Source organism: Impatiens glandulifera, chromosome 4 (genome assembly GCF_907164915.1).
Source record: "Impatiens glandulifera chromosome 4, dImpGla2.1, whole genome shotgun sequence".
NCBI classification, from domain to species: Eukaryota; Viridiplantae; Streptophyta; class Magnoliopsida; order Ericales; family Balsaminaceae; genus Impatiens; species Impatiens glandulifera.
In genome coordinates this window covers 57,329,816-57,344,208 of record NC_061865.1, presented here as the reverse complement: position 1 = coordinate 57,344,208, position 14,393 = coordinate 57,329,816, and the positions used below count along the sequence as shown (strand labels likewise).

At 30.5% G+C, this 14,393-nt stretch overlaps 3 protein-coding genes across 3 annotated transcripts; 2 read left to right on the top strand and 1 right to left on the bottom strand.

Moving 5' to 3' along the window:
* The first annotated feature begins 850 nt into the window (after positions 1-850).
* Positions 851-3,476, top strand: LOC124936676 (serine/threonine-protein phosphatase PP2A-2 catalytic subunit-like). Its single transcript, XM_047477193.1, has 7 exons — positions 851-1,072; positions 1,161-1,417; positions 1,738-1,852; positions 2,155-2,263; positions 2,349-2,426; positions 2,730-2,921; positions 3,013-3,476. The coding sequence occupies exons 2-7, from the start codon at positions 1,165-1,167 to the stop codon at positions 3,184-3,186; spliced, it is 921 nt and encodes a 306-aa protein (XP_047333149.1). The 5' UTR covers positions 851-1,072; positions 1,161-1,164; the 3' UTR covers positions 3,187-3,476.
* A 1,536-nt stretch (positions 3,477-5,012) lies between these two features.
* Positions 5,013-7,193, bottom strand: LOC124936675 (probable inactive receptor kinase At1g27190). The gene has a single exon (XM_047477192.1). It carries the CDS (start codon positions 6,965-6,967, stop codon positions 5,180-5,182), a length of 1,788 nt encoding a protein of 595 aa, XP_047333148.1. The 5' UTR covers positions 6,968-7,193; the 3' UTR covers positions 5,013-5,179.
* A 3,340-nt stretch (positions 7,194-10,533) lies between these two features.
* LOC124934418 (cyclin-D1-1-like) lies at positions 10,534-12,638 on the top strand. The gene is made up of 6 exons (XM_047474949.1): positions 10,534-10,934; positions 11,002-11,088; positions 11,464-11,562; positions 11,646-11,841; positions 11,919-12,043; positions 12,109-12,638. Exons 1-6 carry the CDS (start codon positions 10,692-10,694, stop codon positions 12,268-12,270), a joined length of 912 nt encoding a protein of 303 aa, XP_047330905.1. The 5' UTR covers positions 10,534-10,691; the 3' UTR covers positions 12,271-12,638.
* Positions 12,639-14,393: the final 1,755 nt, after the last annotated feature.

The following is a 14,393-nucleotide window of genomic DNA, read 5'->3' as shown; positions in this document are numbered from 1 at the left end:
TTTTTATGTAATAAATGATTAATTATTGTTTTTGACTAACTTTTTATATTTGGAGTTTACTTATACAAAGATAAACAAATGGGGGCCCATTTGTGTATGTAGTTGGTTTTGCTTCATAAATACATTTTGCTTAGACTACCCACAGCAGGGTGTCAAATTTTTTCATTTAACACCCTGCCACGTCAGCTTAACACCTCTTTTAACACCCACTTTTTAACATTTCATACAGCAGCGTGTTATTCAAGGTATCAAAATTACTTTTTCACTTTCTCTCACTTCCACATCATTTAAACATATACATAATTTTATTTTTTTTAACCACAAACAATATTATTCATCAACATACAAATATTATTTAAAACGAATTAGAAAACAAACACTCTAAACATTGGTAATTTTTTAATTTTTTAAAACGAAGATTTCAAAAGAAAGGTGATACAAACAAGGATGATAATATGGTAGAAAATTTCTGAAATTTTTTGGTGTCCAAATGACACAAACCAAGTCTCTATTTATAGATCGTGAAAAATAAAAAATATTGATATAATTTTTTTTTTTTTTTTATTGATCAATTATTATTAAAATGTATTTTTAAAATAAGAAAATTAAAATCAAAAGTAAATATTAAACTGCCACATGGCAGCGTCTCATTGGCCAAACAAAATTTGACACCCGTATCAAATTTTGACACCCAAAATTTGATCCCCATTTTTGCCCCCCTGCTGCCTCCCACCCTCCTCTTTTGACACCCAAATAACACCTCATTTGCTCCCCTGCTGCGGCTGGTCTTAATGTAGAATGATGAGATATCTACCTCAGCTATATATAATACCGTATATGCATAGAGATTAAACATTTTGGCAATTTCTAGAGAGAGAAAGATAGAAAGCTTTGTTCATGGAGACCAATCTCAATAGTCAATACTAGAAAATGATGAGGAAAATGAGAGGCTAAGATTGACCCCTCTCTCTCTCCATCTCTCTCTCTCTGTTGTCCGAAGAATCACCGATCCTGGAACGAAAACCAAATAATCTGATGCTGATTCGGTTTGATTATTGAGTTAAATCATTAGGTACTTTCTCTCTGTTTTGATCTTGTTTGAATTGATTTTGTATTACTGAGCTTTATTGATATATATCCTGTTGATCTCGATCGAAAAGAAACATGTCGTCGCGTGCGGATCTGGATCGGCAGATCGAGCAGTTGATGGACTGCAAACCTTTATCGGAAACGGATGTCAAGACGCTTTGCGATCAAGCTAGAGCTATTCTTGTTGAGGAATGGAACGTACAGCCGGTAAAGTGTCCGGTCACGGTCTGCGGCGATATTCATGGACAATTTTACGATCTTATTGAGTTATTTCGTATTGGAGGAAGTGCTCCGCATACAAACTATCTTTTCATGGGCGATTACGTTGGTAAAGTCATCGATTCCTTCATCTGTGATTCTGTATTTGATATTTCCATGTTTGCTCGTTTTTATGATCTGTTTCCATAAATAACGGTCAACGAAGGTGAACTTTATGATGATATGTTAGTTTTTGAAGTCAATTTCTATTTTCTGTTGATGATTGATGATTGACCTAGTTATGTGTTAGAGGCAAATGAATTCTTCAAATTCAAATTGTTTTTCAAATTGAAATGAAAGCACTCACTTACAAATTGTATGTAATTGCACTAGACCTTATTAGTTTCGATATGAGCTCTCAATAATAGCTCTTTATTCATACAAATGCAGATCGTGGTTACTATTCGGTGGAGACTGTAACACTTTTAGTGGCCCTTAAGGTTCGTTACAGGGACAGAATTACAATCCTCCGAGGAAATCACGAAAGCAGGCAGATTACTCAAGTGTAAGAGCTTTTCATTAATTTTGTATCAAATTTGAAGTCATGAGAGTCATGTTATACATGAATTCTGAAAAAAGAACATGTTTGTGCTCTGGGTAACCTTGTGATAACTAGCTTATTTCTTGTTTCTTCAATCACATTTTGTACTTTCCTCGTGAACAACAAAGTACCGATTTGAACTAAGAGAATAAGGTCTCGGGTTCGATTTTCACTAAGAACACCTTAATTGAAATTGGGGGTGGGATGTTGTGCTATCCTCAATGGGAAAACAATCTGGTCTAAAAAACACCTCTCTTTTTTACCAGGTACGGTTTCTATGATGAATGTTTGAGGAAGTATGGAAATGCTAATGTTTGGAAGCATTTTACTGACCTTTTTGATTATTTACCCCTCACAGCACTTATTGAGAGCCAGGTGTGTATATTTTACTTTTTTACTTATACTATATGCTTTCTAATCTTGCTCTCACAAACAGCTTCTGTTTTATCTGTCATAATAGGTTTTCTGTTTACATGGAGGACTCTCGCCTTCTCTGGATACATTGGACAACATAAGAACCTTGGATCGCATACAAGAGGTATAGAAAATTCATGTACATGCCCGTGTTTGATCTAGGTTTTTTTTAATAACCAAGTGGTTATTTCCAAATAATCTTTTTTAATGTTCGAAATCAGGTTAATAGATAGTATTTTGGTAATTTGGTTGTTGATTGGATAGTGGATTATTTGAAACTAGCTTATTCAGTCCAACTTGTTCGCTAATCGCGCTGATGCATTGGGTAATGTAGAGCTTATTTACTCTCTTCTGATTTAGACATTGCAGTTTAAAAGTTCATGAATGGGCGATTGTGTTAATAATATAAACCTTTTTTTGTTAATAGGTTCCACACGAAGGACCTATGTGTGACCTCCTATGGTCTGACCCTGATGACAGATGCGGGTGGGGAATATCTCCCCGTGGAGCTGGTTATACCTTTGGGCAGGACATAGCCACTCAATTTAATCATACAAATGGGCTCACTCTAATTTCAAGAGCTCACCAACTTGTGATGGAAGGTTATAATTGGTGCCAGGTACCCTTCGATTAAGCATATTGACACAAGCATGTACATAACAGAAAACAAACCCTTCTATTGATTGAATTGAATTGAATTGTTTCTATAGGAAAAGAACGTGGTGACAGTTTTTAGTGCGCCTAATTACTGTTACCGATGTGGGAACATGGCTGCAATACTGGAAATCGGGGAGAATATGGAACAAAACTTCCTTCAGTTTGATCCAGCCCCACGACAAATTGAACCTGACACGACACGCAAAACGCCTGATTATTTTTTGTGATACATGTTCATACTGCTGTCAGTAACCGTCACTGTTTGTTTACATCATTCTGCCACCAACAAACAGGTTCTTATTCTTTCAACTTGCCAGCCAGACACTCTTCTGTGTTCATTTTAGTAGTGCTGTAAGGAATTCAGAGGTTTATTTAATTTCATGTTTTTTTGTGGATGTCATTGTATATTTCATTATAAAAAGGGATATGAAGGAACAATGACATGTTATAAATATGTTAAAATGTATTTTTTTTCTTCTAGAGGTACAATATATTTTAATGGATGTGTGTTATTTGAGGTCAAATGGCTCTTTTCCGTAATTGTTTGTCATTTATGGAGATCAAAACCGGCATTGTTTGATCTAGGGCTAAATAACCTCATTTTAGCTTATAAAAACCAGATTTTCAATTGAGTTTTAATATTCTAGGGTTCAAGTCATGTTCGTCTTCTCACTCGTTTTCAAATTCTTGAAAACCCGGGATTATACAATTATGACTTGAACTCGTGACCAAGTCTCTAATGAAATACACATATTTCTGAGGTTATGGGTTTGAGTTCGTTTCACGAAAAGTTTTGCTTGTTTAGTTGATTATTTTTGCGAGCTATCGAGTTAACCTGTTGGGATTAATCGCATTCCGAAGTAAAAGCGAAACTAATATGTGGGGTTATTAGATTTATGAAAGACTATAATTGTACAATAAGCTCTAAAATAATAAAAAGCTTATTTTGAGTATATTTTTTTCACTAAATTGTCAATTTGTCATTTATTTTTATTTTTAATAGTCTTGGATATATCGATCTATTTTGTATTTGGGGATTACATTCTTTTGGATAACATTTTATTAATTTTAATCTTAAAATAAAAATAAATAAAAAATTATTCATGTATGACACTTATTGCATGCATGAGCCCCACTAATTATTTTTCTAGAAAATTTAGAGCGTGATGATGGGGTAGCTTATCAACTGCATCATTACAACTATTTGATAAAATTTTATTTTTCTATTCTTATCTAAATAAATTATTGTACTTATATATATATTGCTAAATATGTTAGGTATCTAACATTCATTTTTAAATATTTCTTGTTAAAAAAATATAAAACTAGCCAGTTGACAAAACCATTATCACTATTTAAATTATATCATTTAATTAATAATAAAAATATTTGAACCCTATATATTATAATGAATCATTTTTTATTTGTAATGATATTATATGTGTAAAATTATTATATAACATTTTTTTAGTTAACACAATTTCTATAGAAAATGTATCATTTTAATTTAGAATAGTCTAGACTTCTACCCTTAAAGTACTCTACTTAATTAAAAAATAAAACATATTTTAAGTTCTACATTAAATTCTATAAACTATTATTATGTATAGATTAAGAGAATTGAAAAATAATCTATAGAATCTTATTTATTAAATACAATGGATTTACTGAATTTTTATTGATTTTGACTATAGATTAGAAGTTGACATTATATTTCAACCCAAACAACATTATATAATTGTCCCTGTTTGGAAACATTCAATTCCTTGGGTTTGGACGGTTTTTATTAATTTATTTAAAAATTATTATTTTTTAAATATTTGTTTAGAATGTTAATTTAAATAAAATTATATTTTAATTATGTATATATTAATAAATTTAATAATATTTGTTCTTGCATTATGACTGTCTTCATTGCATTAGGACTGTTTTCAAACATGGTCAATGTGTATTTTTCTCCATAAATATTTACAAAATTCAAAAAATTCAAATTTCAATAAACATGTTTTACCATTAATTAAAAAGAATATCTTAATGATCAAACTCAAAGAACTTAGAAAACATACTTCTTATATCAATAACAAATTCAAAGTTTAATCAAGTCAAAGGAATTTAGTAAGAACACATAGAGATAACCTAACCAAATACATAACAATTTTGAACATCAATAAAACTCACTTCTAAACACAAATAGATCTCATCTCAATCTTAATTCTAAACCTAATCTAGTTTCCCATAATTCATAGCCGGAAATTCATTAATCTGCTCGCTGAATCCATGTTGCTCACCCATCGTCTTCAACGATTCATAAACGCTATACAAAGAAGGCCTCTCCTTTGGTCTAGACGCGACACAACTACTCCCAAGCTTAAAAAATCGCACCATTTCGTTATCATATCCTCTTCCCAACAATCTCTTATCGATAGCATCTTGAGCTCGACCCGAAACAGTCAACTGGCTAACCCAATCCACAAGATTTCCTTTAAACCCTTCACCCCCATTACCAACCTCAACACCCTTCTCACCAGTCACAAGCTCGAGAAGAACAACTCCAAAACTATAAACATCAGATTTCGTGGTCCTGACAGAACTGCTGCCCGAGAATTCTGGTGCAATATAACCCAATTCACCGAAACAGTCATTAGAGTCATGACCTGAAACCGACCCCGACCCAGAACAGAGTAGTCTGGATAGACCGAAATCAGTGACTCGTGGCTCCATATCGTCGTCGAGTAGAATTACGTTTGAGCTTATGTATTGATGAATGTAGGGCGGGTCTGAGCCGTGATGGAGCCAGGCGAGGCCTCGGGCAGAGCCGATTGCGATCCTGAGTCGGGTTGGCCAGTCTAATGAAACGGTTGATGTGTGGAGAAGAGAATGCAGTGACCCATTTGGCATGTGTTTGTAAACTAAGAGCTTTTCATCTTCTACTAAACAGAAACCTAATAAGGGAACTAGATTTGAATGACGAAGTTGACCTAATTTGTGCATTTCGATTTTGAATTGTTTCTGGTTTAATTTACAAATGGTTAATCTCTTGATTGATAATGTTGATCCATCTGATAATACAGCTTTGTATGATTCACCGGTTTTAGTCGAATTAACGATGTTTTCAGGATCAAAATTGTTAGTCGCAGCCATTAAATCATTCAGCTTAACCTTAACGATTGGTTTCTGAAACAGGGTTACCTGAAGAAGACGATGAGATCTCAAACGTTGAATCCAGTTTCCTTTTTCTTCATAACCCTTTCTCTTCTTCCTCTGCGACGGCAATATGCACCACCACCAAACTCCAAAGGCGAGAAGAATCGAACCGGCGGCACCAAGAACTCCGGCGGCGATGATAATCGCCAAACTCTTACTACTCAATTTACCACATCTTTTTCCGATTGATTCTCCACAGAGACCATTGTTACCGGAGAAATCTTCAGATGGGTACTTGTTTAGATCGGACGGGATTAAACCGGTGAGAGCATTATTAGCAACGGAGAACTTTCGAATTCGATCGAGCTGACCAAGTCCATAAGGGATCCGGCCGGAAAACTGGTTATCATTGAGGATTAGATTGTTTAAGAATCTACAATTGGCGATTTCAGGTGGGATCTGGCCGGAGAATCTATTACTGGATAGATCTAAAGTTGTGAGATATGGTAACCAATTGCAGATTTGAGTTGGGATTGAACCTGATAGATCGTTACCGGGAAGTTCAAGCGATTGTAGACTACGGCAATATTGAAGAGATTCTGGTATTTGACCGGCGAGACCCATTGATGGTAGTTGTAAGCTAATGATACGACTTTCTTGTTCGTTCCAACAGGATACTCCGTTTAGCTGTTTACAGATGAATGAAACTGAGATATTAGTGAATACCCATGATTCAAGGTTTTGATTTGGATCTTGAAGTGATTTCTTTACTCCTTGTAGACATTTCACATCGTCTTCAATGGCGGCAGCCACAATAAGAAGAAGAAGAAATGTAAAAGATCTGAATATGATCGTTTTCTTCATCGTTGTTGTGATTTGTGAAGATATGATCAACAATGGAATCTGGGTTTTAAAAATCTGGGATTTGGGTAGTCGTCTTCTTCATTTGATTTTAGGGTATTGGGAATTTAAGAGAGAGAAACAGAGATCCGGTTTGACTACTCTCTCTCTCTCTACTTTCAGGTGACATTCAATAATGCACTTTTTTTTTTCTTTTTTTTTTTTTTTTTTTTACAATTTTTTTTTTTGGTGTATTTGATAATGCCGCCATTCATCTTCTTCTGTAAAAACCCAGGAAATAAGCAAGAACAATTAATGTTCTCGTGAAGAGAGAGAAAACTAAGGACATGTTTGGATGATGTTTAATTAAGCCAGCTTAGTTTGTTTTTTATAAACACTTTCAAACAAAATAGTAAGTCCAATCAAATCAAACCAAACCGGCCTTTCTGAGCTGTTTTTGCTAACGTGTTGTATTTTGGATTTTTTCAAAATTAAAAAAAATATATAATATTTAATCCTATCATTTTCATTTAACTATCAAATCACTTTATTCATTTACTAAAATATCTAAAATACCCTTATATTTTTTTTACTAAAATTTAAATTTAAAATAAATAAAACAAATAATCAAACATAATTTAAGTTATCAAAATAAATATTTATAAGTTATTGCTTGTATCTAAATTATTTAGTATATGAATAAATGTCACATGACAATTGTAGAAGTCTTTTAGCTAGCTAGCTATCATAACCCTTTAACGTCAATATTACAATAAACTATTAAAATGTATATTTATTCTTTTATCTGAAAAATAAATTATTTATCTAACAAAATATAATGATGCATTCACATATTATTGATTATTATTTTGATGGAATGGGTTCGGTACATCAAGATATACTTAAAAAATAAAAAAATATTAATATTAAAAAAATAAAAATTCATATTTTAATATAGTTAAAATATAAATAATATATATTATGAAAAATAAAATAATAACATTGTAATATAAAATATATAATATACAGGCAATTAAATAAGATTTACATTAAAATTGTGATTATCCCTTAAAAAAAATAATGTAATTTAATTTAATACAAAATGAGTTTATTAGTCAAAAATAAGTTTTAATCCCAATATGATAAACACAGCATACTTGGAATCTTATTTATATATATAAATAATGATGCTTACTTTTCAAAGTGTCCAAATTATCGGGTCGAGAGCTGTGCTTAATTTGGATATATATGTGAGAGTAAATGGATATTTGGGTCGGATTGTGGGTTGACCCGTTCATAAACTTAAAACGGTTAAAAATAAAATAAAAAATGTTATAGGTATGTTACAAACTTGCAACCTAACGACATAAGTACAACACTTTAACCAACTTGGCTAACAAGACTTTATATTATAATTTCAACACCAAATTTGATAAACGCGGGACGTTCTAATAATATATATATATAATGATGCTTAATTTTCAAAGTGTCCGGATTGTCGGATCGAGAGCTGTGATTAATTTAGATATATATAGGAGAATAAATGGATAAAAATGTTATATGTATGTTTCGAATTTGTAACCTAACAAAATAAGTACAGATATAAATCAAATATTTGATTGACCAAAGTGTGAGGTCACGATGTTAAATGTTAAAAATATGAATCAAATATTTGATTGATCAAAATGAAAGTGTAAGGTCACGAGATAAGAGTTTATTCAGAAAAAATATGTGATAAGATATGTGAGAAGATAAATTATTTTACCGAAATGAATAAAATGTAGAATGAAAATGTTATATTTTTATTTTAATATTTTATTTGTGATTTATTAAGAATTTTAAACATTAAATTTATATTATTATTTTTATATTTTTATTCGTATGCATTGCACGAGAATTTTTCTAATATCATCAACGATTTTAAATTAATTATCAAAATTATTCGACCATAGAATAAAAATGACAAAATTTTCAAATTGAGACTTCTTATTGTGATGTTGGACATTTTATTTGAAACCTCGCAATTTGAGATTATTTATGGTTAAAGTTATACAAAACAAGGTTTGTCTCGACCGTTTAAACATAATTAATTTATTTTTTATTTATAAATAAATAACTAAAAATATTTATATAATTAATTTAATTATTGAATTTGAACGAATTAAGAATTTTGACTACGGAATTTTAGAAAATCAATAATCAAAACTCTTAATTCATTGAAATTCGATAATTAAATTAGTTAAATTGATATTTTATTTATTCATAAATATCAGATATATAATAAAATAAGTAATCGATGTTTGAAATTGTTAAGACAAAATATTGTTTTGTTTAATAACAAAAATAACCACAATTGCGTGAAGGAAGAGGTCCGAAATCTCAATCGACTTCTAACAAAGAACACCAATTTTATAAATCGCCAAATAAAAATTGTTTATACTTAGTTAGATATTTATTTTGTACTATTTTCAAGTTTAACTATTTAAAATAAAAATGAGTAATTTCAAATAAAAATAAATATACAATTTCATACAAATTCACCGTATAGAAAGAAATTTAGACTTAGTATCATCCTATTAAATATTTAAGTTCGTGGCATTGTCACTTGTGTACGAGTGATAAATAAATAAAAAAATTCATAATAAAAAAGTTTAAGAAAAATAAAAAATATCCTGAACATAGTAATTTTGTTTTTAATTTATTATTATTATTATTATTATTTAGACACTTTTTTTCTCCTACAAATGTGTTATGTCTTTGTTATTGCATGACATTATTTTTGTTATAACTTCTTTGATAACTATATAGATGAATAAATGAGTTGAATGACATTTTGTTTTACATTTATAATATTTGAGGTAAGTTATTTAAATATCATCCCAATTCAAACTACTTATAAATCAGAAAAAAATTACAATATGACAATCAAATAAGATACAATTTAACGAATTAAATTATCATCCTTATTTATAATTTTACCATTTTACATTTGAAACCCAAAAATTCAAAAACAAAACTTATAAAAAAATTTAACATACAATAATAAGATCAATATCCTAAAATATACAACATGAACAAATTACATTTCAATCTCATTTATTTATTTTTAATTTAAGAAGGTACTATGATCCTAAAAGTAATTATGATTGACAATATTTTTAATAAAAATTGAACCCCAATTATTTCATTATGGGTAAAACTTTTTCTAACAACTTAAAGTACATTACATACAATATTTTATCTTTTTGTTAATATATACTATTCACATTACCCTTCAATGATTAAAGTATGATTTTTGAAAGAAAAAAAAAATTAATTTTTTACCATACTATTATTATTACCTTTTATACCTCATAAGTATTACTTCAAAATCAATGAACCTACTCTTTTTCACAACCTCATCTTTTTTCTTTCTTTATTATCCATTTCTTCCAATAAATCCACAATCTCTCCCACCAATCAAATAATATATTTATATAATTGTTAATTTATTTTCATAACTATAAGCAATTTTATTGCAATTTTATATAGAGACGCATGCTATATATACTCCACCCGCGCTTATACAAGTTCCCCGCAATAACCTCTCTCTCTCTCTCTATCTCTTTCCTTCCCTCCATATTTACATTTCCCGGCAATTTCTCCGACGTCCTCCCGCCACCGCCGATCAAATCACTAGCTCTTCAGTGATATACTGATAGAGAAGATGACTATAGTAGTGTGAAGATCCGCCATAGCTGGTTGGATCATGTCAATTTCAGTCTATTTCCACGACGACCTACTTTGTAAAGAGGAGGAGGAGGAGGACTCTCGTTTACCGTATCGTGACCAGATGAAATGTTCATCTTCTCTGGATGAATTCAATGAATCGGTTACGGAGTTCATCGAAGCGGAGAAGAACTTCGTTCCTGGACTTGATTATGTTAAGCGACTTCAGTCTCGATCTCTAGATCAATCAGCTCGGGAGGAATCTATCGCTTGGATTGTTAAGGTATTCATTATTTTGATCCGATCGTCTTTCGTAAATATAGATAATCAGATCGTATTGTTTGATGTAGGTACGATCTCACTACGGTTTCCAGCCGTTAACGGCGTATCTATCTATCAACTATCTCGATCGTTTCCTTCATTCTCGTAACTTATCGGTAAATTCTCACTTCCGTTTCTGTTTCTGGATTCGTTAACCGTCACAAGACTAATGAGGTTTTTGTTGATGATAAGCTAATCGAATCGGAGGAAGAGAGTTTATAAACAATCTACTGTATTGAGATTGAATCATGTTTATTGAACAACTCAACTATGAAGCTAAGACGTTTGAGAAACAATGATTTGTTTAGGAATTCAATGATAAGCATTTTGATTGCAAGTAAGAGATCGTCACTAGATAATCATAGTTATAAGATTGCTTTTCAAGATGACTGTTAACTGCTTTGATGAATGCTTAGATTGTCTATTATTCATCCTGTTCATTTGATCTACATTTGAATCTGAATCTAATCAAATCATTACTAAACTTTCAGATAAACAATGGATGGACGATGCAACTGTTATCAGTTGCTTGCTTATCACTAGCAGTAAAAATGGAAGAACCTCTTGTTCCATCTCTGTTGGATCTTCAGGTATCCTTTGTCTAAATTGCAAATCTATTAGTTTAAATCTATATAAACACAATGATGATGACGATGATGATGATGAACAACAGATCGAAGGTAGCAAATTTGTTTTCGAAACAAAGATAATACAGAGGATGGAATTACTCATACTCGGTGTTCTAGATTGGAGGCTAAGATCCATTACTCCATTCACCTTTCTCAGCTACTTTGCTAGCAAATTGGATAATCATAATACTGATTTTATCATCTCGAAATCAACTGAGATTATCATGTCTAATATCCAAGGTTGTTCTTATTATAGACATTTGCATATCCAATAAACACATACATCTAACTAACACTATTGATTTCTCCATCAACAGAGATTAATCTTCTCGAATATCAACCATCAACCATTGCTGCAGCAACTGTTCTCCATATATCCCAAACCATTTCCAATCTTTCTTGCTTGATTTCCGAAACATGGTTTGATCAGGAACATATCAAAGTAAGAATTCGAATTCAAAACAACACTATTGATACAAATTTTGATCTGAGATTACGTTTATGCAGGAGAAGATTACGAGTTGCTATGAGTTAATCGAAAAGGTAAGTGTTAGAAAGCCTCCAAAAGTTTTGTCACAACTCCGAGTCATGACAACACAAGCTTGGATTGAATTGGGCGACTCGCCATCTCCTTCACGTAAGAGGAAACGGGAAAATGAAATCGAATAAAAATAAAATAAAAAATATTTTGGTTACATGCCAGAATTCTAAGAGTAAAATATATATATTGGCGGAATAAAGGAGAAAAGAGGCATTGGAAATGTGGAGATGACTATATTCAAAGACAGCAGTTATATTTATATTGGACCAAGAGAAAATAAAATCAATAATAATAATAATTATAATAATATGGGGGAAGATTGAGATCCTTAAATGAACTCAACTACCTTTATTTATATAAATTATAAAGTTTGGCTCTGTTATATATATACATACACTATGTGTGTAAAATTTGTTAAATTGGTCCCTGAGGTATTATTTGGTTTATAAATTGAGGATATGAGTAATAAAAGTTACATTTTGAGTTATTATTTCATTATTGTTGGATGTCGGTGTCAGCAAATTGATTAATATATGTATTTAAATTTTTAACAATAAAATAATTTTATCTATATATTTTTTTTTTGTATAAATTCAGTTTCATGTTTGGGGCATGTGATAAAAGGGGTTCAAATGAGAACAAAAAAAAACATAATTACAGAGATCAGTTCACACAACTAATTCCTACTTGACAGCAATTATGCCAACTAAACTATACACGTTACATATCAGAAGTAATAAATTAAACATAAAGTTGATAAGGGCTAGTTTGTTTATATGGATTTGAATAAGTTAAATAATATTAAATTTATTTAAACATTTTGGGAATAATATGATTGAAACTAATGATAAGTATTAACTAAATATGAGTAGACATCTCCTCTGCCCCTACTAAGATGTCCATATCAATCTAAATAAAGAACACCATTACCATTCTAGGATGAAATCTGAGATAATAATACTTTCTATATTATTGAAAAATTATGTTTTATTATATTATTAGATCGGTTTATAAACACGAATAAATTGTGGTTAGATAATAAATTTAAGAGGAGTGATGAAGAAAGAGAATTTAGGAAAGAAATGACATTTCACCCCTCACCGACTGAAAAAAGAATAAACGATAAAAGAGAAAAAATTTAATAATTTTTCAGCGAATCATATTGCACCACATTATTCTCTCAAATTCTCTCTAAATCATTTATCTAAATTTAACAAGTTTAACGTTAACTATTTGTACAGAAAAAAAATTAAAGCTTGGATGTGGACTTGAATAAAGATGACAATTTAAAACCGCCCCGCCAAAATCAAACTGAATTGTCCCGTTTGGGACGGTTTTTTCCCGAAACCAAATGGGGATGGGGCGAGGATGGTATTTGTGTCCCCCGCCCCGTCCCGATTCTGCTCCGAACACCATAAACATAATTAAATATATTAAATCACTTATATATTTATTTATTCACTATATTTTTTAAGAATAGTAATGTTATTTTTTATAATAATATAAAATTTTAATATATTACCATATATATTATATTAAAAAATTCGTTCATATAATTTTATTTTATAATTTATATTTATTTATTTTAATAATTATTAACGGTGCTCCGCGGGATTCTCCGAAATCGAAAAAAATCAAACTGGGCGGAATGGTATTAAAAAAATCCCCGAAATGTAAACAGATCAGAAATAGTAAATACATTTTTCGTCCCGAACTGCCTATTGTCATTCCTAGACTTAACTTAAAGAATGGTTGGGCTTAGGCTTGGGCTGAGATTAAAAAGAGCTGGGCTTTGTAGGTAATAAATTTTCTGTTTTGAATGAGAATAAATTAAGCCCATGCCCTTAATAGATCCGTTTTTAGTATAGTATATAAATCAAATATATTTGTTAACTAAATAAGTTATAAGTAATCAGAAACAAATAAAAATAATAAACTGAAGTAATTAAGCCTATGAAATATAGAATCATAAGATTGTACTAGAAAGGCTCACTACATCAGTAAAAAAATAGAATTTAGTTTACGTTTAAATAAGTTTTGAATATTATCTAAAAACTATTAAATAGTGAATAAGTTAATCAAACTAATCCAATGTTTGAATTTTCTTATATTAACAAAAAAAAAAAAAAAAAAATGCTTCTGACGTACTCTATGGCATCATACTAGGAAAATTCAATTGTTTTTTTTGTCTTGACAAGAAAAATTGTTTGACATTGCATTTTCTTATTACAATTTTATTTGTAATTTAAAA

Excerpts from the sequence above, each read along its gene's own strand:
- LOC124936676 (XM_047477193.1), top strand. The coding sequence starts at position 1,165 with ATGTCGTCGCGTGCGGATCTGGATCGGCAGATCGAGCAGTTGATGGAC. Across the intron at positions 2,427-2,729 it reads CCTTGGATCGCATACAAGAG|GTTCCACACGAAGGACCTAT; the intron begins GTATAGAAAATT and ends TTTTGTTAATAG. Across the intron at positions 2,922-3,012 it reads AAGGTTATAATTGGTGCCAG|GAAAAGAACGTGGTGACAGT; the intron begins GTACCCTTCGAT and ends TTGTTTCTATAG.
- LOC124936675 (XM_047477192.1), bottom strand. The coding sequence starts at position 6,967 with ATGAAGAAAACGATCATATTCAGATCTTTTACATTTCTTCTTCTTCTT.
- LOC124934418 (XM_047474949.1), top strand. The coding sequence starts at position 10,692 with ATGTCAATTTCAGTCTATTTCCACGACGACCTACTTTGTAAAGAGGAG. Across the intron at positions 10,935-11,001 it reads CTATCGCTTGGATTGTTAAG|GTACGATCTCACTACGGTTT; the intron begins GTATTCATTATT and ends TGTTTGATGTAG. Across the intron at positions 11,842-11,918 it reads TATCATGTCTAATATCCAAG|AGATTAATCTTCTCGAATAT; the intron begins GTTGTTCTTATT and ends CTCCATCAACAG.